Below are 25718 nucleotides of genomic sequence, written 5' to 3'. Positions count from 1 at the left end.
CCTCGAACTCAGAAATCCGCCTGCCTCTGCCTCCCGAGTGCTGGGATTAAAGGCGTGCGCCACCACACCCGGCTGAATTTAATATATTCTTGGTCTTAGGAACCTATTGGGATTTTACAGGACATTCCCATAGATAAGTAGAAATGACTGTATTTTTTTTCATATGCAGAACCAAGTAATGTGGCATCCTTAGTTGAAATAGTCATTCTTGAGCAAGTGTGATGGCACCTCAGCACTCTTTAAGTTCTAGGGAGGCAGAGGCAGGCCTATCTCTTGAGTCTGAGGCCAGTCTAGTCTACAAAGCAAGTTCATGACAGCCAGGGCCACATGGAGAAACCTTATCTCTTCCACTGCATTTCACTATCACCTTTGCCAAGTATGTACAGCACAGGGCAGTGTTCTATGTAAGATACTAACACTAGACCTTACTCATTTCCAAAAATACATAGGTCTTTCTTTATGGCAGTATGCAGAAAGTATACCATTCCAGGTACATTTATCTTAGAATCAGATTAGGTGAGTTCTCCAGTTTCTTTCTTCAGAGTTGTCTTTATTAGTCTAGGTCTTACATTCCCAGAATCATTTGAAGCCCGTTCCTTTCTTGTTTGTTGGTGTGTAGTTGCTTACTTGTTTTGAGACAGAGTCTTACTGTATAATCCAAGCTAGCCTCAGACTCAGACTACCTTGTCTCAGCCTCCCTAGTACTGAGGTTCAGGCATGCACCCCCATGACTGACTTAACTTCCTAGGAAAGTCCTGCTGAGGTTTTGATTGGGATCATGGGGACTTTCTCAGTGGTTCTCATCCAAGAGTGATTTTTGGCCTCCACAGGATAGTTGGCAATACCTGGAGACATTTTTAGTTGTCATAGCAGTGAAAATGCTAATAGCATCTAAAATCAGAAGGCCAAAAAAGCTGCTAAGTACCCAACAATTCTCAGGGCAGCCCTCCATCAGCAAATTATCACCCAGCTAAAATGTCAGTAGCATTGCTGAAAGAAGCTCTGAAAGAATGTGTTCTAATTGGGCCATGTCTGCCATCTTACTATTTGTTTTCTAAGTGACTCATTGTTGGTTTTATTTTTTTGATCCCCCCCCCCCGCCCCTTTTTTTCTTATTCAGAGACAGAGTTTTACTGTGTAGCCTTGGCTATCCTCAAACTCACAGAAACCTGCCTGCCTCTGCCTCCTGTGTGCTGGGATTATAGGTGTGTGCCACCACCACACGGTCATTTTCACCTTCTTTTAGATTAATCAGAAATATTATTATCCCACTTCCACTGCCCTTGTAAGGAGGGTATTTTACAATTCTTTTAAGAGCACATCCTCTAGATTTTGACGTGTGTTTGACATCTCAATTCAATGTATCAGATACAGATTATCTGCCACTTCCTGGCACTTGTAGATCCTCAGAACACTGAACTCTGTCCCGGTTTTAGTGTCATACCATGTAAACTGCAAGATGATGACTGACATGCCATTTAACATTGTTTATGTGGACCTGCTCCATTTTCTTCATTCTCCCTACTTTCCATGCTTCTATCTAGGTTCATTTTTCCACTCTACTTTTTCCTTTGTGCATCCTGACAGCAATGAACCCCTCAGATTTTAGTCTAAAACCCAGGGTCTTCAGCCTGGTAGGCAGGCATTCTGCTACCTAGCTATACCCCAAGGCGTGTCTTCATTCTGAAAGCATTTTTGTATGGCATGGGTCTGCTTTTCTTGTCTTTCCTGTGGAGTATCCGTTATATGGTCTTGTTTATTCACAAGTTCAGGGTTGTCTTACATATACAGTGTCTTACATATACAGTTCCATATAATATTGTCTTCTCAGAGACACATCACACACAGGAGCCAAGACTGAGCTTAAAGAGGGACTGAGCTGAGTCATCAATCACATATCTAAAGTTTGAGGGCAAACCTCCAGTTTTGTGACTCTAGCTTTAAAGAACACCAAAATATCTCTTGGTTTCTGTCTCAGCAACAGCCTTTCCAGAATCTTATATTTTGACATTTCTCTAGGCTAGATTTGTCTCTAGACCATTATGCTTTTCTCTTTTCTCCAGTGACAGCTCTAACCTGTGCAGGCCCCCAAAGTTTGTACCAAGTTGGGGTAGGGAGCTGTAGATGGACTCACTCTGAGTACCCCCTCCTCTGCACTGTTGGTCTACTTGTCTGCTTTGTTCCCTCGGGTGTTGGATGCTTTAAGAAATGTCTTTTGGGTGGATATAATGACTCCTCTAATCCAGACACTTCAGAGGCTGAGGCAGGAGGTTTGCCATGAATTTGAGGTCGGAGACACGCGCGCGCGCACACACACACACACACACACACACACACTTAATTTGTAATTTGACTTTCATCCATCGGTAAGAATGTTAATCTGTCATATCCTACTCTACCCTACTTGAGAGAGGGTTTGTAAGATGCTGAATGTCTGCCAGGGCCTCTTCTTACTTCTAGGTATGGGATTATAGGATTGCCCTCATCCTCCCAGAGCCCTGCTCTAGAATAGTTGTCAGTTGAAGTGCGAATTCAAGAAGGACACAGCACACAGGACAAGGGGTGCAAAGATGAGGTGGGCTGTTATAGTTGGCCCAGCATGAAGTTGGTTTAGGAAAGCATTGATAGAGTGGAAGTAGGAAAATTGAAGGAATGGTGGGATTAAGAGGTAAATGAAAGCAAGCAGAGATCTCAAGGCTTCTAGCTTGAGTGGGGGTCATAAGTGACAAAGGAAAGCCATTCTGAACATGCCATTCCTTCCGTTTCATTAGGCTTGTGTCCATACACAGTCTGAGCTTGGGATCTGCTACCCTGAGGGATTCCCACCCTCTAGTTATCTTTCTGAAATTTCTAAGTGAATTAAGAGAGATACAGAGCCCCAAGGCCATTGTCCTAGCGTCAGCCCTTTCTGACTTTTATGTGTAATATACTCGATACCCACTTGAACATTTTATTTGAAGAAAAATTTCTATACCAAAAGGAAAAAATGCCATTGTTTTATTTTTTTCATTCCCTTTTCTTAGGTCTCTATTGTGATTTTTTGTTTGTTTGTTTTTGTATGTATGTGGTTGCACAAGTGTATGGAGGCCTTGGGTATCATCCCTCAGGAACTCTCTATCTGTTTGGTTTGGTTTGTTTAAACAGAAGCTCTCATTAGAACCCTGAGCTCACACCTTAGGCTAGACTGACTGGTCAGCCAGGCCCAATCCTTTCTCTACCCCAAATGCGTACCATCACACCTCTTTCTTCATGTAGTTCTCAGTGAAGATTGAACTGGGGTTATTGTATTGCACAGCAAGCACCTTACCTGCAGAGCCCCTTGCTCAGGTTTAAGCTAATTCTGCTTGATGTTCCAGACCACTCACTGGGTCTCAGGAATTAGCCATTATCTATTTATTATTATTTCATCAAGTAGACTTTTTGGATATGGAAAATCATAGTTTTAATGGTAAGAAATACCTTTTGTTGTACATTTGAACTTTTTAAACTGGTCCTTTTATTTACATTCTCATTTGCCTCTAGTAGTAGCTCTGCTACAGGTAAGCTTCACCACTGGTGGCGCACGCCTTTAATCCCAGCACTCGAGAGGCAGAGGCAGGNGGATTTCTGAGTTCGAGGCCAGCCTGGTCTACAAAGTGAGTTCCAGGACAGCCAGGGCTATACAGAGAAACCCTGTCTCAAAAAAACAAACAATTAAAAAAAACAAAAGCCCAAGAGTCTGAAATGTGTGTCCTGTCTCTGACTGCAGTTAGCTTCCTTTCCTACTCATTAATCCAATGACAAGTGCCTCGGGCAGGAGATGCCACAGATAGTGTGTAAGCCAGTCCTAGGGGAGTGTCAGTGGTCTTCAGCCAAGCTTGTGGCATCCACATTTGGCATTTTCCTGATCTAGATGAGGCTTAGAATCCTTTCTTTGGTTTCATGAGAGCCACAGATGCCAGAAATACCCTTCCTCACAGGGTGAGGAATTCCCGATGGCACATTCTAGGTATCTGACTATGTGTGGGAGCCCTCTCGTGGTTCTCACGTACCATCCAGTACAGCTCTGAAATGACCAAGTCATGGCCCATACACACACCACGCTCCTCTGGCCTGCAAGCCCTGTGGCCACTGAATTTAGGAGTACTCACTCCTGCAGATAGAGACGGACACCAAGGAGAAAATTGCAAGCCTACCCACCAGACTGGATGGTCCTAATGCAGTGAGGGGTGATGACTTCATCCAGTGCCAGCATTTTACAGTGTTACACATTTATAGTCCGACTTCGGCTCAGTCCTTAGTACCCTTGGGCCACAGGTTCATGTCCTCCCAGCGTGCTGCTCTGTTTCCCCAAAGGGTATGTTTGAGACCTTTATTTCTCTCTTCATGCTCTGTGTTTATTCTCTTTTTTTGTTCAACATCTGTCTCTGAATTTGACTCTCTCCTTACAGAAAAGAAAAGCTTTCAGGCATCAAGCCATTCAGCCTCTTCATTACCTCTAAGCCTGCCTCCTTTGCTTTCCTGCCTTCTGTGCTGCTGAAATCTCTTCCACCATGATGTCCATGGCAGTATGCGCTCCTGATTCCTTCTCTCTGGCATGCTCTTCTTCCCTTCATATTGCTGTCAGCCTCACCCAGCTCTGATCCTTCCTCCGTATTACTGTCCACATAAAAATGCTCATAGCCTCCCAACCTCACTTAAATTCTCTCAGTGACAAGATCAAGCAAAAGAAATCTCCAGGGGGCGGGGCAGGGGTGGGTGGGAAGAGAGGAAGGGGGAGCTGTAGAGGAAAGAGGAATCACTTGTAAAGGACATGAGAAAGCCTTCTTAGGTGCTAGAAACATTGTAGGTCTGCACATGCATGAAAACTTACACTGACTTACCAAGACAGCGTGTTTTACTCTGTATATGCCTTTTCAGCAGCACAGGAATTGAAACCTAAACTCGGCCTGGCCCAGGTCATTGATCAGGCATGTTATTGTGAAACTCAATTCTTGCTTGCCCTGTTCACTAAGAACCTAAATTTAGATCTAGCCTCATCCCTGGAGACTCTGGCGTTTGCTCATATCCCTCACTAACCTGGGGATACTCCAAGAATAGGAGCTCGTTCTTTGCAGTCTCCTGTTCCCCTTTGCACTCGGGGCCCCGTGAATGTCGGCTGGATGGACGTCACTTGGCTTTGCCTCGAGCTTGACCCTGTTTACTCAGAAGCTTCTCTCCTCTAGCCTGCAGGATGTTTCCTCGGTGAGGGAAAGGCGGTTGTACAATGGCGGTGTTTGACACTCCTGAGGAGGCTTTTGGCGTCTTACGTCCGGTCTGTGTTCAGCTCACAAAGACCCAGACAGTGGAGAATGTGGAGCATCTGCAGACACAGTTACAAGCCATAAGTGACACTGCCCTTCAGGAACTACAGCAGTACATCCTCTTCCCCTTGCGATTTGCCCTGAAGACCCCAGGGCCCAAAAGAGAGCGCCTGGTGCAGAGTGTGGTGGAATGTCTCACCTTTGTCCTCTCTTCCACATGTGTGAGAGAGCAGGAGCTTCTGCAGGAACTCTTCTCAGAGCTTTCCGCCTGTCTGTACTCTCCCAGCTCCCAGAAACCCGCAGCTTTGTCAGAGGAGTTGAAATTGGCTGTCATCCAGGGACTTAGCACCTTAATGCACTCAGCTTACAGGGACATCATTCTGACTTTTTATGAGCCCTCCATTCTGCCTCGTTTAGGATTTGCTGTGTCTTTACTGTTGGGCTTGGCAGAGCAGGAGAAGTCAAAACAGATTAAAATTGCTGCCTTACAGTGTCTACAGGTTCTCTTCCTTCAGTGTGATTGTCAGGACCATCCAAGGCCCTTGGATGAACTGGAGCAGCAGCAGCTGGGGGATTTGTTGGCATCTTTCTTACCTGGAATCTCAACTGCGCTGACCAGAATCATCACAGGAGACTTTAAACAAGGTCACAGCATTGTCGTGTCTTCTCTAAAGGTCTTTTACAAGACAGTGGGCTTCATCATGGCTGATGAACAGCTCACAAGGATTCCAAAGGCCCAAGCAAAACCTGTAGTTGAGCACAGAATAGCAGCCCTGATGATTCACAGAGAAGCAGACTGGGTAAAAAGTACTGGTGACAAGCTGGCGATCTTTATTAAAAAGATAATTGACTGTGTCTCCGTTCACCCACACTGGAAGGTGAGGCTGGAACTGGTAGAGTTTGTGGAAATCCTGCTTTTGAAGTGCACTCAGTCCCTGGTTGAATCCACAGGACCCCTCTTGAAGGTGTTAGTTGGCCTAGTGAATGATGAAAGTCCAGAAGTCCAGGCCCGGTGCAGTACAGTGCTGAGGCATCTTGCAGATCAGAAAGTAGTAGTGGGCAGCAGAGCCTTAGCTGACATCTTGTCAGAAAGCCTGCATTCACTGGCCACATCTCTTCCCCGCCTGATGAATACACAGGATGATCAGGGCAAATTCTCTACCCTTTCCCTGTTACTTGGGTATCTGAAACTGTTGGGCCCCAAAATACATGTGATTCTCAATTCTGTGGCCCATGTGCAACGCCTTTCCAGGGCCCTCATCCAAGTACTAGAGCTAGAGGTGACTGATGTCAAGATGGTGGAAGAGCGGCGCTGGAACTCTGATAACCTGAGTGCTTCTGCAGAGGTCTCAGCTGCACGGCCATGGAGCAGAGTCCAGAGGCGATACTTCCGATGCTTCACTGACGAGAGGGTCTTCCTGCTCCTTCGGAAGATCTGTCAGCTCCTGGGTTATTATGGGGACCTGTATTTGCTTGTGGATCACTTTATGGAACTGTACCATACATCTGTAGTTTATCGGAAGCAAGCTGCCATGATCCTTAATGAACTGGTTGTAGGGGCTGCTGGACTGGATGTAGAAGATATTCATAACAAATGTCCAAGCACGGGCCCAGAGGAGTTGAGAGAGATTGTGAAATCTATACTAGAGGAATACACAAGCCAAGAAAACTGGTACTTGATTACCTGTTTTGAAGCTGAGGAAGGGGAGGAGGTGATGATGAAGCAGCAAGGCTTCCAGGCTGTCACATCTGGTGTCCACACCTGCCAAGTTGTATCTTTTCCAGCCCTGTCAAAGCCGAGTCCCACTATCTGCTCCATGAACAGTAACATCTGGCAGATATGCATTCAGTTGGAAGGGATTGGCCAGTTTGCATATGCATTAGGAAAAGACTTTCGTTTGCTTTTGATGTCAGCTCTCTATCCAATACTGGAGAAGGCGGGAGATCAAACCTTGCTTATTAGTCAAGTGGCTACTAGCACCATGGTAGATATTTGCCACGCTTGTGGATACAACTCTGTACAACACCTGATCAATCAAAATTCAGACTATTTGGTGAATGGAATCTCTTTAAATCTGCGTCACCTCGCTCTGCACCCTCATACCCCAAAAGTCCTAGAAGTCATGCTTCGGAACTCAGATGCTAGCCTACTTCCTTTGGTAGCAGATGTGGTTCAGGATGTCTTGGCCACCCTGGACCAATTTTATGATAAGAGAGCTGCTTCCTTTGTCAGCGTTCTGCATGCTCTGCTGGCAGCATTAGGTATGTTGAAAGCCCTTTTTGATTCCAATTGAGATAGGCAGGATCCTAGTGTCCTATTCTTGTTTTATTCCATGTTCATGAATGTGCTATGGAGAACACTGGAAAGGCTGTCTCTCCAACCCCACAGGGGATTGTTGGGCTCCATTGTTTATGTTTTGTACTTTAAATATCTCTACCATTTATTGAGCAGAGATATAAACCATACAGGCTAGCATTTTTTATTTTACAAATAAGAAAAACCAAGGCTCAATGAGAACCTGCTTAGCCAGGGTCACATTATTAATAGGGGATAAAGTTGAATTTGTGACAAGTTTATTCTTCTCAATATGCTATGCTGCTACTAGTGCTTTAGAGCCGGCAGCATGTGTGCTGGTAGAGACCAGGCTCAGCAGAGAGTGCTCCACCACAGAGAGCTGTAGCAGAACATAGAACCTTTCTTTTCTGTTCTTTGAGTAGTGGTTGGCTCTGGGAATTGAACTCAGGACCTGCATGTGCTAAGCAGGTATGCTACCACTGAGCTCCATCCCTAGCCCTCTAATAGAATTTTCTGATGATGGTAATAATCTGTGTCTCTTCTGCCATTACAATAGTCAGTGGCCGTGTGTGGCTAAATCTACTGGGGAATTGAATATTTTGGTTTGGTGCCCTTTTTTTTTTTCTTTTTAGAATTATTTATTATTATAGATAAGTACACTGTTGCTGTCTTCATATGCACCAGAAAAGGGCATCAAATCTCATTACAGATGGTTGTGAACCACCATGTGGCTGCTGGGATTTGAACTCAGGACCTCTGGGAGAGCAGTCAATGCTCTTACCCGCTGAGCCATCTCACCAGCCCCGGTTTGGTGCCTTTTTAAAGACAGGGTTTCACTCTGCAACCCAGGCTGCCCTGGAACTCATAATATAGTCTGAACTTGAAACTTGCAGCATTCCTCCTGCCTCAGCCTCTTTAGTGCCAGGTGTGAACCGTTATACCCAATAGGGAATTGAAATTTTAATTCTCTTTGGTTTTTATACCCATGTGGACTATACTAGACAGCAATAATCTAAAAACTTAGAAAACATTTATATTTATTTTATATATGTGTGTTCTGCCTGCATGTGTTTATGCCTACACGTGTGTACTCGGTAACTGAAGAGGCCAGGAGAGGGCGCTATATCTCCTAGCTTGTGAGACACCATGTAGGTGCTGGAAATTAGACCTGGGCCTTCTAGAGGAACAGCCAGTGTTCATACCTGCTGTGCCATCTCTGCCTCCTAAATGCTGGGATGAAATGTGCCACTATCACTATGACCATCTTTAACTTTTTTTTTTTCTTAAGATTTGTTTGTTTTGGGCGGGGTAGGGAGTGGGGGTATGCATCACATACACGCAGTGTCCTCAGAGGCCAGAAAAGGGCCTCAGATCCCCTGGAATTGTCGTTACAGGTATCTGTAAGCTACCACGTTGTGCTAACCCATGTCCTTTGGAAGAGCAGCCAGTGTTCTTACCTAATGAGCCATCTCTCCAGCCCTTCCTTTTAACCTTTTAATTGTGCAAGTTGACTTAATTGTCTCTTCTCTATTTTGATCCTGATGTGCCACCATTAACATGGCACAATTTGTACCATGAAAAAAAGCCAAACTTGGTAGGATCATACCTATAATCCCAGCTGCCAGGAAGCTCAAGCAGGAGGATCATAAATTCAAGGCGAGTCCGAGCTATATAGCAAGACCATGTCTAATCAATAAATAAATCCCTCAGCTGGACAGTTAATCATTGAATGAAAACATTGAGCTATATTCTGGTACCTTTATCCAAAGAACATATCTCCAGTGCTGTTAATAGCCCCTGAGGCAGAGGAAAGGTCCTTGACCTCATTCTATCAGGTTAAAAGGACAAGATCATGAGAGTAACTTTCTTAGGAGAAGCAACTGGGACAAGGACTGTGCTCTGCTCTGAGGTGACATTTGTAGTGTTCACTTGTTCATTCATGAACATTCACAGACAGCATGAATACTTGCTTCACTCATAAAGGATGCCTGCTATATGTCAGAGGCTACACTAAGTAGTGAGGATATGGCAGTGAACAAGATAAACAAACTCAAGGAGCTTTCCTGCTACTGAGAGAAATGATAAACAAGTAATGAAAGCATTAAGCACGCTCAGGAAGCCGCTGATAAGCGCTTTAAAGGAAATGAAAACCTCATGCAAGGGAGAACCGGGAATAGGCTACTCTAAGTTGCATGGTCAGGGAGGGCCTCTCTGGGTAGTGCCACTAAGGCTGTGACCTAAAGGCGGAGGAGGCAGCCAGGCTGTATATGGCTGTAGTACTTTCTCTATGATTCTCAGAACACTATCAGCAGAGTGGTGTGAAGACTATTCACACTTGGGGAAGACGTGTTTGGAGAAAATGTTGTAGAGAGTGTAACACGGTTAAACATGGAATAGAGCAATCCTACTGGGCACTAGGCCCAGAGAAGACATTTGATCTGGACTGCAGTCACTCAGAAACCATGACAAAGTAGCTGAGGCTAAAACATCCTAAAGAAAGGAAGGTTTATCTGGCTTGTGGTTTCAGAGTCCAAAGTCAGCCTGCTGTGTTGCTTAGGGCCGAGGTAAGGTAGATGCGTTTTGGTCAGGGCCACGGGTGAGAGAAGCTGCTCTGTCATGGCAGTCAGGGCTTCCCGGGTACACCTGCCGTCATTACTTCTTCCTCCCAGGTCCTAGCTCTTACAGTTGCCACCAGCTCTCAAATAGCACCATAGCTACGGGACAAGGCCTTTGGGAGGCATTTCAGATCCTAACCCTAACTCCCGTCTGTGCTAAAAGTTGTCAGCTGAGCATCTGTGGACAAAACCCACACAGGGTTAGAGTGGCTTGGACCTCCAACTAAGGCAGCTAACTACTTAGACATTACAGACTGGGGCCAGCTTCTGTGGCCCAGATGTCTCATCTCTGCTACAGTGGGAAACCAGATTTTATTTCATCTTAAAATTTAAACATTTTACAAAAAGGCTTAGGAAGCTGGAAGGATTTTTCAGTAGTTAAGAGCACTTTTGTTCTTGCAGAAGACTCAAATTCAACTCCCATCACCCACATGGTGGGTCACAAACATCTGTAACTCCAGTCCCAGGGTAGCTGATATCCTCCTTACTAACGCAGGCACCCAGATGGTACACAGACACATGCACAAAAGCAGTACACTCATAGACACAAAATAATATTAAAAAATTTAAAGCATAGGAAATGTGTCTTTTCAGGAGTTAGCACATTTGGATTTTGGAATTTGAATTTTCTTAGATTTCTGATGTCTTTGGTAATCTGAAGGAGGAACGTCAAAACATCCTGTGTAGCACTTTCTAAGTAGAAGGGTGGGGTCCACATTACAGTAAGGAAATATGGACAGTTGAGGTGTCTGGGACATTGTGTGTTGGGGTTGGGGTGTAAAACAAAATTGGAGATGGATTTTCCACAAGTTTTGAAACAACTCAATATGTAATTGCATTTTGAATAGTAAGTCATAAAATGAATGCTCATTCACAGATTACAGCAAACAGCACTTGATACTAGCATTTCAGTTTGTCATCAGATGGCCTAACAGATGGCCTTTCTTTTAAGATGAGAATGGAAGTTGCTTTCAAAGAACTTCTGAAAAGTCGTGAAAGAACCAAGTACATGTTTTAGGAGTTTCTGAACATGCATGCTTCATCTGCATTGTCTAAAAAGCAGCAGGTGCCCTGGTGAGAGCAGACCCATTCACAGCAAGGATGAACCAGGAAGTCTTCCTGTCACCATCCATCTGCACTGGGGGATGGAGGTTACCCCATGCACACAAGGCTGTGGTGCTCCTAGGGCCGCATCACACCCTACTGTGTCACAGCACCAAGTCTAACCAACCCTTTCTTGGTTGGCATCTCAGTCCTTCTTCAGCCTTTGCCACAAATTACATTTGCTGCGCTGTCTTTTGCCTTCAGTATATCAGTAGCATAAATTCCTAAAAGAAATACTTGTTCAAGAGTTTTACATTTAAATTTTTGATTGAGAGTATCAAATTTTTCTCCTAAGAGGTTGTACCAATTTAAGCTCCTTTAGCAATGTAAAAGTGCCAATTTTGCCACACCTTCCCCCCACACTTTCTTATTACTGAGCTTTTGATCTTTGCTAATCCAATAGGAGTAAAATAGCACCTTATTATAGTTGTAATTTGCATTAAGAATGAAGTTGAGCTTCTTTTCATATGCTTAAAGCCCATTTGTGAGCAAAGACATTTTCCAATCTGACACCAGCTTTGAATGTAGAATAATCTGCAGTGTAGACTCCCAGCAGCAGAAGTGCTATGGCTAGACTTGAACCATTTGGGACCAGCACCTTAGAGTGTACCCACTGCCTAATTTATACCTGGGAGTGGGACACTGAAGAAATGGCACACTTAGCACAACTTTACTCCCCAAATTCAGGAGATAGAAGCAGATGGGTCTCTGCCTTGTCTTCAAAATTAAATTAAATTTTAAAAGGATGTTTAACTCTGTGTGTAAGAACTTCCACATACGGGAGGAGTTACAGAGACAAAGTTTGCAGCAGAGACTGAAGGGAAGGCCATCAGTGACTGCCCACCTGGGGACCCGTCCCATAGACAGTTACCAAACCCAGACACTGTTGTGAATGCCAGCAAGAGCTTGCTGACAGAAGCCTGATAGAGCTGTCTCCTGAGGGGCTCTGCCAGTGCCTGACAAATACAGAAGTGGAGGCTCACAGCCATCCATTGGACTGAGCACAGGGTCCCCAATGGAGGAGCTAGAGAAAGAACCCAAGGAGCTAAAGGGGTTTGAAGCCCCATAGGAGGAAGAACAATATAAACCAACTAATACCCCTAGAGCTCCCAAGGACTAAAGCACCAACCAAAGAGTACACATAGTGGGATTCATGGCTCTAGCTCCATATGTAAGAGGATGGCCTAGGACATCAATGAGAGAAGTCCTTGGTCTTGTGAAGGCTCTATGCCCCGGCTTAGGGGACTGCTAGGACAGGGAAATGGGAGTGGGTGGGTTAGTGAACAGGGGGAGGGGGAAGGGGATAAGGGGTTTTTTGGATGGGAAAGAGGAAAGGGAATAAAATTTGAAATGTAAATAAAGAAAATATCTAATAAATAAAAATTTTAAAAAAATAACTTCCACATAGTAGCAGGACACTTCCCTCATAAAAATCTGCTCCTCCTCAAGAGTCTTTGCTATTCTGGTTCTGGGCAATGGCTCCTTAATGAAAAGATTACCAGGTCCTAAAAGTGGCAGGCCTTTGTTGTATGTAGAAGGGAGGGTACTGACCAGCTGCTGTAAGATTGGAGGTGTTGTTGCTTTATTCTTTGAGTATTCAGAATCTTTTTTTACTAAAGGCTTTGAAGGGCCTCAGTATCCATGAATAGCTCAGATTAGAACTGCTGTAATCAAATAAGGAATTTAGCCCCTGGTGGACACTACACATTCACTCTGACCTGCTGCCTCCTGGTTCTCGTCATGATCTCTGCAAAGGCCTACAGCCCCTCAGGGCACAGCTGAAAACCACTGGAATGGCTTAAAGTTTATTCTGTGGTGAAATGTCAGAGGTACTGGAGACTTTTCTGTTAAAGTCCCAAGTAAGAAGAGAGACGTCTTTTAATAAGGAGCGTATCTTGTCCTCGGAGTTACATCATTTGTATTTCTTCTCCAGTCTTACGGTTTTGACTCTGCACTGAGTTCCCACCCTATGCTGTGGGCATATTAGGGTCAAGAGTTCCGTGGTGAAGATTCACATACCAAACAGTACACACAAAATAAATATAGTACAAAATACCTGGGGAAGAGCATGGTGCTGTGAAAGGGATGGCTTTACTGGGAACTTTCTGGTTGTTCTGAAATGTGAAGTAATTTGGAATTAGCTAGATGTAAAGGAAGTGTTCTAGACATTCGAGAGCAATGTATAAGAGTTGTCCTGAGGCAGGAAAATGCCTCACCTACTAAAGGCACTGAAAAACAGCAAGTTGTCAGGTACCTGACTGGAGTGGGGTTGGGGTAGTTCAGAGCCATGCCAATCTTGCCAAAGAGCTTAATCTACTTATAAAGTGGCAGTGCCTGTCACCAATGACCAGGGTCATCATGATGTTTTCTTTCAGCACACTGGTTCCCAGACTTGGGTTCTACTGGGCAACTCCAACAGCGTAGTTTAGAAGAGGAGGGGAGGCAACTGCCAGCAGCTAGCGAGGCTAGCACCACAGCCGAGGACATCGAGCAGTTTGTACTGAGCTACCTCCAGGAGAAGGATGTGGCAGAGGGGAATGTTTCTGACCTTGAAGCTGAAGAAGGTAATTGCTATTTATTTTGCTTTCATGGTTCCTTCTTAAAACAGATCATTGTAGAAACAACAAAATCATTGCAGAAAAAAGTTGCTCCAAAACTTAGCTGTGCACACATATGTGTGTGTGTAAACTGCTTCCAGTTTCCATTCCTTTTTTTAAAAAGCAGAGTTTTTTCACGTGGTTGCTTTTGTTTTACATGGTTGCAAATAGTTTTTGTTTTGTGCTGATGAGGACTGAACCTAGAACTTACTACCACCAGGATCTGCCATGTGCCCGCTGCACCAGAGTCTAAATGCACCACATCCTTTCTTGCTTTCAGTAAAAGGACACTCCAGGTTTTTATAACCAGGGTTGGAGTGGCAGCTGCCAAGCATCCATCTCCCATGTGAAGTTGAGGTTGTCTCTAGCCTTGCTGTGATAAACAGTGTGGCAAAGGATGATTCTGTGTGTGATCTTTTCCACCTACATACATCTCTATAAATTCCTTCAAGTGGGGGTTTCTCCATCCAAGATAAAAACATCATCTGATGCTGACCAGATTCCTTCCAGATCAACCTACACCTTCCCAACAATGGCAAGGGTGCAAGAATTACTTGCTTCTTTTTTTTTCTATGTTGACGAGTCAAAAATGGCTTATTATTGTACTTTGCACGCCTTTGATTAATGCCCAAGTTGGACATATTTCTTTATGCTTCTTCCTATTATCCCCCCTGCAGGTCCATTGTCTATTCATAAGCTTCATCTTTATTGGTAGAGAAATATTGCAGTGTTTTTCTTACCTATTATATGAGAGGCGAGAAAAAGAGAGTTCAAGCCAGTATCAGCTCCGGCCTCTTGTTTTATTCACAAACTCAATCTGGAGCTTCAGGTCACAGAAGGATTAATAAATTATTAGAATCGCCTCTGCAAATATAAAATGCCAAGTCATAATGAGCTTGGTGGTCCCAGGACTATCCTAAATCGAACTGAGTCCCAAATTAGTTTGTTAGGTTGGAAGTGAGCAGATTTCTTTTTTTCTTTTTCATTTTCCCATCTGTGCTCTGATTCTAGTAAGTTGGAGCCAACACATTCATTCAGGATAACAGGAGAGTATACTGCCCAAGATAACAGGAGAGTATGCTGCCCAGGATAACAGGAGAGTATACTGTCCAGGATAACAGGAGAGTATGCTGCCCAGGATAACAGGAGAGTATACTGTCCAGGATAACAGGAGAGAAGAGTAGAGCGCGCCACAGTGAATGTAACAGATTCCCTTCTGAGCAGTGGAAAGTGGCACAGGTCCAAACAAGGCTCATGCAGAGTGGAGCTGGTATGGCTACCGTGGACAGAGTGCTCGCTCTGTTGTAGCCTGCCAGACTTTGCCTTCTATTTCTTTGCTAAGCCAACCCAAACCTTTCTATGGCCCACTCTCCAACCTTACCAAACCTACAGCTCCGAAGAGGGGATGACTGGGTCTATCATGATCAAAGTTGTCATTCTAATCCAAAATTCAAATTCCCATCAATAAATCTGTTCTCCTGTGACTAAGATCTCTGGTTCTTAGGCTAGTAAGATAATTCAGTCAGTAAAATGCTTGCTGTGCAAGCATAAGGACCTAGGTTTGATCCTCAGAATTCACATAAAAAGCCTGGCATGGGCTTGTAATCCCAGTACTTAGGATGTGAAGACAGGCAGGTCCCTGAGCTCTCTGGCCAGCTAGCCTAGTCTATTCAGTGAGCTCCAGACCAAATGAGAAATCCTGTTTCACAAAACAAGGTGCAAGGTGGATAACTTTCGAGGAAAAATGCCCAAGTTTGACTTCTAGCCTTTATATGCATGAACACACACACACACATGCACGCACACACACACACAATCACACAGAGATCTGGTTCTAGTAGATAGTTTCTGGAATCAGTTGGAGTGAATTAAACCTTCCTCCAAAAACAGAAGCTCACATCCCTGGAACAGCACTCTACAATAGTCAAATTTCAAACAGCAGATCTCCCCCAACCCCACCCCCACCTCACCCCCAAAGAAAAGCAGGCTAGCCCTGTCACTCTTGCAATTCCCAGTCTTCGTGAGTATTTGATTTCCTTGATTTCATAAGATTGTCTGTCGGTCTTGATACAGGTTTGACAAGAATGTTCTGTTAACCACATAAAGGCACCTCATAGATCCAAAGTCCTTTTCTCTGAGATACATTTCCATTCATCTTCTCAGCTTCTATGGAGACTAGTACAGCCATATTATAAGGTTCAGGTTTCCAGCAGAGGAATCTGAACCCAGAAAAAGTTAAGCAGTGCCCACCCCAGTGGGAATGCTAACTCAGAGCTGCTGGGGGGATAGTGGAACAGGGTAGGCCTCTAAGTAGACAGGACAGTCCTGTAGGGTGGGGATGGGGCCTGGGTTTCAGGCTGAGATGATGACAGCTGTGATGTCCTCCTCAGTCACTCTGTGTCAGCAGATAGATAGCCTTATCCCTTTGGTGCAGGTGAGATCATGGACAGTGGGAGGTGTTAACAGGTCGTGGAGTCTCCCTGGTCCAAGCCCCAGATCTGTGTATGCACCAGGCTGCCTTATAATGTCTGCTCTCAAAAAAAAGATAAGGGAGTGTTGGTGCTGACCATCCAAAGATCCTAATAGAAATGGTAAGCTTTGGCCCTCTGTGGTCAAAGGATGAATCAAAAGAAGAAAACAGAGAAAAGGCCACACCAGATACTGCCCAGCCTGGGGCTTCAAATTCAAACTGTGTCCCAAAAAAAGTTTTAAGTCATCTGCTATCCCATTTCCTATCCCTCCCAATACATTGTTATTTTCCTCCCATGCAAAAATTCATAGCATAGAGCCTGTGTTGTGTGTGGCAGACATGGAGATGGGGTGCCACTTACTGAGTAGCCTTGGCTGACCTTAGACTGATATCCACCTGCCTCTGCCTCTTAGGCTCTTGGGATTATAGGTATGTGCCGCCACACGTGGCAAACTTCTTGTATAACTTAGCCTAGATTCCTTACAGAGCTTCTCTGGACATTTTCCTCTTAAGTCCTATTCAGGAGTCTGAGGCTGGCAGTCACGTTGGGTGGAACACCTTTCTAAAGCATTCTCACCAATTTGGTTCTTTCAGAGGTGCAGTCAGCCCCTCCCAAAGTGGATGAGAATGACGCCCTTCCAGATGTGGAACCACCACTGCCGATGCACATCCAGATAGCCAAGGACGTGATGGAGCGCTGCATCCACTTGTCAGCAGATAAAAATCTGAAGATCCGCCTGAAGGTCAGCGTGTGACCCTTGTCTTCATGAGTAGAGCAGCAAGTCTGAGATGTGGTATGGTCAGTGGTAACTGGATAAGCAAGCAGATTTCCTCATTTCCTGGTCCATGTTTGATGTTTATAAGAAGCATCAGGAGGAGTTTTTCTGTGAGATGACAGTTTTAACATCTTTCTCTGTCAGCTCAAATGCCAAGAGGGAGCTGAGTCCCCTACCTTGAAACTGTGAAGCCTGGTGGGTTCACTGAGTCCCCAAGGCAAAGAGTAGCATGTGCTTCCAAAGGCTTCCATCATTTCTGTGCTGACTTGATGCGGGATGCAGCTTCTAGGAATTTAAAGTGGTTGTTCTAAGCCTGGCCCTTATTTCTATTTTCATCATAGGAAATAAAAAATCTAACACTTTCTGTAATTTGACTTCCTCATATGTCAGCAAAAGCCTGTGTGTGCTGCTGTCCTGACCACTACCTACAATTGACGCTGGCTGACAGTACTCAGTAGTAGATTCAAAGGTCAGTGTGCATCTAGGCTACCCCAAACCTCTCTGGTAAGACTGGCTGGCCCTCAGCTTCCTGCCTACTGATAGCAGCAACAAGACTTGGCCCCACCAGCTTCTCAGCCTGCTCCAGCTCCCTGCTTCCTGACTCCTGCAGTGGCTCTGCTGCTCATTTCCTACACCTGACTGAGCAGCTCTGTTGATGTCACACAGTACCTGCTGAAGTCAAATGGTTCAGGTCCTTCCCAGAACAGGTTCAAGTCCTTTCATGGTTCTGCCAACATCATATGACCACACATTTTTGCTGTGGTCTCCTAAGGGCCTCATCACTTCTTAACCCCCTTCAAATCCCTTCTTCACTCAGCAGCTACGATGACCTTCAGAAACATGGCTCTGTTGGGTCATTTCTCCGCTAAGACACTTGGAAATGCCCCAGTATACTTAGCACAAAATGAAAGATTCTTAACATGACCTTTTATGGTCCAACTCCATCTCATTCTCCTATTGTGGCTGCCCTCCCTTCTTAAGCAGGACACACAGGTCTTTTTTGGCTTGCTGTTTTGTTGGTGCTAGGTATGGGACCCACCGCACTGCACATGCTCAGTAAGCACTTTATCCCTAAGGTCCATCCCAGCCTCAGGGTCTTCGTTGTTTTGATCCATGTGTACAGACCTTCACTGTGAGCTGAGCTAGTGCCTGCTGGCTCACCATTTGTGTCTCCTCTTAGAAGCCATTCCTTAGAGACACCTTCCCAAGTGTGTGTTGTAAAGGTTTTTGTTTGTTTCTTTACATTGTACCCTTTATAGTCTTTTTCTCTATTGAATGGTATCTAAGATCTTTCACAGCTAGCCGTAAATCCCATGAAGGCAAGGAAGTGTATATATTTTGTCCTTGTATACTGGGTGTCCCCTTATACCTGGCCTGAACTGAGGTAAACAGGAGTAGCCAAAACTGGGCGATGAAGTTCATTTTGGAAGCAAAAGGTCTATCAGATTTCTAGTACTATCTTAGTGCATTTCTCAGGCTCACTCTGCTCAACTGCGACTTGGTCCCAGACATCTGATTTCAAGCTCTACTGCCTATTCTGTCTTTTCTTTCAGGTCTTGGATGTTCTGGGTTTGTGTGTGGAGGTTCTACAGACCCACAAGAACCAGCTCCTTCCCCTAGCTCATCGGGCCTGGCCTTCACTCGTACACCGACTCACAAGTGATGACCCCCTGGCAGTGCTCAGAGCCTTCAAGGTACTGACACCCCTGTCTGTCATGGGATGCAGGTCTGAAGCACAGAGGCTGCCCCCATCTTCTGCATCACTTTAATTTCTCTGACCTCTGGACACAGAGCTTGAAGAAAGTGCAGAAAAATAAGTAAAGCCCAGGAGAGTCTTTCGACTTTAAAGCTGAGTGAACTCGTAAAGGGAGGCCACTAGTGTTCACTGAGCATCTCTTGTGTGCCGGGCAGCAAGCTTAGCTCTTCCCACATGGAAGCTTACTTCATAGTTATCTGTAAGGTGCTTGCTACCTCTATTTTTGGCCAAGGTCAGAGACGATAACTTACCTTGGGACCGTGCAGCTAGTAAGGGATAGAATCGGGTTAGGCTCATGCTTCATGAACTGCATGGGAGTCAAGGTGATGGCCCATCTACCCAGCTCAAGCCTACAGTCACCATTTTCAGGTGGGGCTTAGGTACAGTTCTGTCGAGGATGAACTGAACTCTGGGGAAGACCTTTGAAAAGCTATAGCCTGTAGAGACGTCGTTCTCCCTGGTTAATTTGGCTATATGAGCACAACAATTTTCATTTATTTATTTATATCCTTCCTTGTTCTAAAAAGCACTAAACGGCATCCTACAGAGATACTTTACCATGCAAGACAACATAAATTGGAAGTGGATGAGCAAGATGAGGCAGAGGGAAGAGATATGGAAGGGTGGCAAGTGGGAGCTGGGACGCAGTCAGTATGCCCAGCATCTCTTGCAGCCAAAATACCAGCTTATATTTGAAGGACATAATTGATAATGTTAATTCCAAAGCAAAATTCATGAGATGGTGTGTATATGTGTCTGTCTCTGTCTGTCTGTGTGTTAAGAGGAAAGGGGGAGAGAGAGAAGAGAGCCTGGAGGAGGCAGAGTGGGAAGGAGGTATTACTAAATCTTATTCAGATGTACTGTTTCCCTTTATGAAAATTAATAGGTTATTTAAAATGACAGGCAGTGTAGAGAAATGAAAGCATATGAAGCTGTGTGCACTGTGAGCAAGGCCGCTTTCTCCACTGCAGACACATTAATAGGGCTTTACCTGAGGTCACGTGATACAGCTGAGGTCCTGAGAGGAGACCTTACTCTGCAGACTGGACGGTGCTCTGTGCCCATTATGCCTTGCTTACTGATTCTTAAAGAAAGTCCTATCCTCCTGTTTGCTCAGCCTTGTGCAGTGGGGCAAAACATTTCAATATGTTCTGCTACAGAAAGTTTAAACGACACATGCAAAGAGACTGCCTGTTGTGAAAGATAGAAAAGGGCTGATGTACATGAGAGATTATGCAGTCGAACACACAGAACACAGTGATGGCTCCAGCCACAAATACCAGCCTTGGCTTGCCAGGGAGGGACTGTAGTCTGACCGCTATCCTCCTGATGCCTTCACATGGCAGCTGCTGAGCCTCGAGTGTGTTTGCTCAGCCAGCAAGAGTTAAAAGCCCTGGTCTTCTCAGGGGGTCTTAGGAAGATTCTAGAGATGATCTACACGAACGAACGGCTTTAGGTTCTCGTTCCCCCTCCCTCCCTCCCTCCCTGCCCCCCCCTCCCTCCAAAAAAGGAGAGGAAATCAAGGTATTAATCATATTATTCATCCAACCAAAGCTCCCTCAGAATTACTCTCTATGTAATCTGTATTTATGGATAGAAGCATCTATGCCTTGGAAGCAGAGACCTCTGAATTCATAACTGTCAGAATCACAAACCATGGGCAAAGAATTAATGGCAGTAATTCTATTTTTTTTTTCCTAAGTAGAGCCCTAGATAGAATTGAATTACCAAGCATGTTCCGGCCCTCTTGCTGCTTTAGCAGTGTGCAGTTACCAGGTTGGGAACTGTTTCTGCAGGTTTTACAGACACTTGGAAGCAGATGTGGCGATTTTCTCCGGAGTCGGTTCTGCAAAGATGTCCTGCCAAAATTGACCAGCTCCTTAATCACCCAGGCCCCCATCAGTGCCAGGGCTGGACCAGTTTATTCTCATACACTGGCCTTCAAGCTACAGCTGGCTGTCTTGCAGGGCCTGGGCCCCCTCTGTGAAAGTCTGGACTTGGGTAGGTACCACATGGTCTCCCAGCCACAGAACTTGCATGTAACTCGATGCCCCTTCTTTACATCCTCTGACTGGAGCTTGTGTCCCTCGCCTCCCTTCTTGGATACCTCCCTCCCTCATTCTACCCTAGCCCCCTACCTGGCCTTTTACTTTAGAGTATTCCTGGTTTGCTGGAAAGTATAAAGTATTTTAAGGGCCTTGCATGGCTAATCTTAGGTCCCTAGACAGTGATTGGTTATTGCTTGTCCCAAATGCAGTCTGAGAGCCTGAGGCTTGTTTTGTTTTTCTACCCTGCAGGTGAGGGTGACCTGAATAAAGTGGCTGATGCCTGCTTGATTTACCTCAGCACCAAACAGCCCGTGAAATTACAAGAGGCTGCCAGGAGGTAAGTCTGCTTCATCACCTGCATCTCTTTACGTCTGTTCTAAATTATAGATGATTTGCTAATAGTGGGCAGAGTTGAGGCAATCTCTGCTCCCTTTTCTCTCTCCTTGCCAGGTTAAGATGATTTCTTTAGCTGTGCCAACTCCAAGGATGGTATTTTGACTAGATGCTTTCTCTTCGCAGGAGACCTTTTTCTGTGCTGCAATGTCAGCAACAATTCTAGAGGGACACAAAGCAGAAAGGTTGGGTGCTGGAGGGAACCCAAACCCTCCTGCCTGGAGGGCTTCCAACTCTCTACTCTGTACCTTGTGATCAGTGACCCAACACCTTACTACGTCTCTGCTCCCTCCATAGCAAAGCCGAAGGAAAGCGCTAGGTGTGCTGTGACTATCTCTACACAAAGTCTTATATGGTAGAAGACTGTGCAAAACTGGGTGTGGTGCAGGCAGATGCATGCCTGTGTCCAGACCCTATACCACTCAGCTGCTTCTGGCAATAAGCTGACCCAAAGGACAACTTTTGAGACTTTTGGAATCCAAAATTACATGAACCCAATTTCCCAGCGTTTGGGCCATGCCTGTTAGAGAATAGCAGTACCTCTGATGCAGGCTGTTTGGGTTCCTCGAGGACTAAGTGATTTTTCGTACAAGTTGAAACTAAGCACAACAGTGTCCTCACCTTGAGACCCAGAGTGCGTCCTGGCCTCCTCTGCCCAGCCCTCCTACCTACTGGGAACAGGCTGTCCTGTGTAGCGGCCTGCCTCTGGACATCTGCTGCCAGGGCCGCCTGGGCTGCCAGCTTCTTCTGGGCATAACCCCTTCTCCCCAGGTAACTGGAGTTAGTGCTGATCATCCTTGCTGGGGTGGGAGTCAGATGACTCCTCCATTCCACCCAAGGCACTGCGAAGGCAGCTCTAACTGTGGAATAGGAGAGTCACCTGCTCCCTTAGAAGCCTTGCGCTCCCTACAAGTGAAGGGAATATCTTTTGGAATTGATTTATTGTCTTTGCAATTCTTTGCTTCTGATTTCCTTGGTAGCTTTATTTCCTCTGTCCCTTTCCTGTCGAATCTCTTATACCCAGAATCAAGCATAGTTTCTGGAGCTTAGGGGTACATCCCGAGGAGCTCCTTATCCTCCAGCACCCCTGTTTCTTAAAGAACCAGCATGAGGTGAAAGTGCTCCTCCCTGGGCCCAGCTGCAGCTGGCTGCACTGTGACATAAGGTGCAACCCAGCACGTGCTGCCTTTGTCTTATAAAAATCTGATTTTTTTTTAAGCCGGACAGTGGTGGCGCACGCCTTTAATCCCAGCACTTGGGGAGGCAGAGGCAGGCAGATTTCTGAGTTTGAGGACAGCCAGGGCTACACAGAGAAACCCTGTCTCGAAAAATCAAAAAACAAAAAAACAAAAACCTTGATGTTTATGCTTCCCATCCCGGTCTGCTTTTCCTGCATTCACTGCATCCCATCTTTCAAGTTTAGAGCCATCAAATAAGCTGATACTCATAATACATTTATCTTTTCACTTCTCATTCTTTTTTGCCACTGAAAGCAATTAAACCCAGAATCAGACCTTGCTGAATCTAAGCTGGTGCTCGAGGTGGCTGGAGGAGGGGGATGCGGCTAGACCACTTGGCTGCAGCTGCCTCTGTTTGCTTCTGCACCTTCTCTTCCACCAGAGGTTGGGTTGAGTCAGATGGGCCCTCTCTGCCTCGTGGGAGGGAGAGGAAGTACAAGGCTGATTGCTTCACCCACAGCTCATCTGCAGACTTATTCTGAAGGGGGTGAGGGAGGTGAGAATTAGTGCTGTGCTTGATCAGGAGCTGATTTGGCATCTTGACTCAGAAATTAATGAGCTTTCTAAATAGGAGGAGCCACCCAAGGCAGTAGACGGGCCTGGTGTCCTGAGCCACACACCATTGGAGACAGTGGCATGGTGGGGCTGACTGTACTGAAGCAGTCATGGTGGTCCTGAGGAGAGAGTAAGATGGAGGCCCTATCCCCAGCTGGTTTGTTCTTGTTCTCTTTCCTTAATCCCTGTGTCCCTTACTAAGATAACGCCTATCTGCCCACTTGGAAAACTCACTGTTCCTCTTCTACTCAAGTTCCAATGTAGTCAGGGCACCGTAACCCATGACCTGAGCCACCACAGGATCCTCTTCCTCTGCCCCTCAGTTTTCACCACATAATAGTCAGAGTAACACAACATACACTGTCATGAGAGAAGGAAAAATTGCTGTGTTTAAGGAGCTTGTAGCAGGTTTTATAAAAAGACAGACCTCAGTTTTGACTCCAGAAGTAACAGGGTAAATCAGAACGGTCTACACACTGCTCCTCTGTCTGCCAGAGAGCTAATGAGGGAAACTTTGAAGGCCAGGGACTGCTCTGAGTGCTCTGCCTTCTACAAGGCGGCAAACAGCATGCCTGGGAGTGGGTGTTTCTGTGGGTCTCAGAGCCATCGTGATGTGGAGTACCAAGGTGGCAACTGATGAAGAGTTCTTTCATCCACATCGCAGCTGGGTTTTCCTTCCTTCCTCTTGTTTGCTTTCCCTGGCTTCAAAGAATGACCAAGCCTCTGTTTGCTATTTTAATTTGTTATTTTAAATATAGCCTTCGTGGCAGGCTTTTACATCTAGGTTGTAAACTCTGGAAATGGAAATTGATCAGGGGATGGTTGATATAACCAAGGCTGTAAATGCTAAGAGTGGAGATGCCATTCCAGTTTAATGCTTTTATCTGGCAAATGTGCCTTGTAAGGAGGGGCATAAATCTTTCGACTTGGGGGAGTGGTGGGGGCAGGAAATAGCCTTGCTGCTTATTACCACCAGGTGTCACTGTTAACTGTGATGGGGGTGGGGAGCTCCTTCAGGTCCCATGCAGTTAAGTAACTTTAATGGATGACGACAGATAAGTAAATCATATTTCAGGGCATGGGAAGAGTAGCCAACAAGCCAGGCGAGATCAGTGTCAGGAAGAGGAAGCCCTGGATTAGCAGAAAGCAGAAGCAAACTTGGCTGATTTACCTTCCCAGGTAGCCCAGAAGCCTCCAGGATATCTCCCAGCATGCAGTTCTGTGCCCTTTTGACCACTGAAACTTTGCAACCCCCTGCCCACCGCTCACCACCCCATCCCAATTTCAGTTGTCCCTTGAGTCTGTGTACTCAGTGTGCCAATCTCCTCCTAGCCTCTGAGGCTCTCTGTCCTGCAGTGAGGTCTTATATGCACCTTCACTCTGGACCAAAAGCAAATAAAACTAGGCAATATCTTCTGGTAAAAACATGAAGCCTGTGCCCAATGAGTTTCATGACAGACAGAGCTCCCAGGCTGCTTGGTCTCTGCCAACCCCAGACCCTAGTTAGGGATGCTGGCATACCTTTCACAGTGCTAGTGTTGATGCTGTTATTCCCTAGTCCTGGGTGGGAGGTGGAAGGGCAGTACAGTATTCATTCCTCCTTCACCACTTGATGGTGGTGCCCCCTCACAGGGTCTTTGTACAGATGAGTTCTTTTTATGTAGTCAGAAAGTCAACTCTGAAAATTGTGCAATGAACTCTGCATGCCAAGGACTGTCTGGGTACTGAAAAAGGAGGAAAGAAGACAGGAGGTCTCTGCCCTCATGTTACATGTGTATATACACTGACCAAATGTATGTGTGCTGTGCATGTCACGTGCATACATCTGGATGCATCCTTCCTTCTAAATCTACTTGTCACTGACATCTGAAGTGAGCTTTCTTCTCAGAGGAATCTTTTTTTATGTTAATTGGGGCACCCCACCCCACCTGCATTTGTGGAGGAAGTCAGGAGCAGGTTTGAAGGTTCATTTATCAACTGACTTCCCTGTTCACTTTCTAGCAGTAGGATCCCAGCCCATCAAAGAACCAGCCGGTGCCTTCAAACCTTGGACAATGCAGACTAGCATAGGCTCCTCATTTCATCCCTGCCAGAGCCCGACTCCTCTCTACACCACACACATGCCTGTCTGTTTGAACAGATCAGGAGCCACAGAGGTGATCCACTAGTTAGGCTAGCTCAAAATGAATACCTGGTCTCCTGAATGGGGATGAGGGGCAGCTCATTTGAAGCCTGCCTACAAAGCCGTTTCCCCTGGACTGCACCGGCATGGAAATGAGGGCACTCCTCATATTTTTCCTTTTGACATTTGATTAATAGTTGACAAATCCAGACCCAAGTAGTTAGCTTTCCTATTATCCATCTTTGACAGCCACTGCTGCTTTTCTTTTCAAGGCCTATTGTTCTAAAAATACACTCAGATCTGAAGCTGTTCTCTGTGCACACAGAGGCGTGATTTTATGGTGTCAGAGATAAGAGACATCTGCCATGCAGATTACAAACAAAGCAGGTTACTGGGTTTCTGAAATGAAGGCAGGGATATCGCACTACTGAAACCATGTGTTGCCTGTACTTCACTGATGCTGTAG

The 25718-nt window shown here is 45.5% G+C and overlaps 1 protein-coding gene across 2 annotated transcripts in view; it reads left to right on the top strand.

Annotated features, from left to right (window-relative positions):
* The window catches only part of Tti1 (TELO2 interacting protein 1), a 50738-nt gene that overhangs the window by 14401 nt on the left and 10619 nt on the right, over window positions 1-25718 (top strand). For both annotated transcript variants that reach the window (XM_021156698.2, XM_029474484.1), the window contains exons 2-7: window positions 5205-7544; window positions 13673-13861; window positions 16959-17107; window positions 18694-18834; window positions 20693-20897; window positions 21194-21281. In XM_021156698.2, the coding sequence (XP_021012357.1) occupies window positions 5246-7544; window positions 13673-13861; window positions 16959-17107; window positions 18694-18834; window positions 20693-20897; window positions 21194-21281 (3071 nt within the window). In that variant the 5' untranslated portion in view covers window positions 5205-5245. The remainder of the gene's footprint in view (window positions 1-5204; window positions 7545-13672; window positions 13862-16958; window positions 17108-18693; window positions 18835-20692; window positions 20898-21193; window positions 21282-25718) is intronic.

The sequence above is a fragment of the Mus caroli genome, chromosome 2 (genome assembly GCF_900094665.2).
Source record: "Mus caroli chromosome 2, CAROLI_EIJ_v1.1, whole genome shotgun sequence".
NCBI lineage: Eukaryota > Metazoa > Chordata > Mammalia > Rodentia > Muridae > Mus > Mus caroli.
The sequence above is the reverse complement of the archived record's forward strand: the minus strand, read 5'-3'. Positions and strand labels throughout refer to the sequence as shown.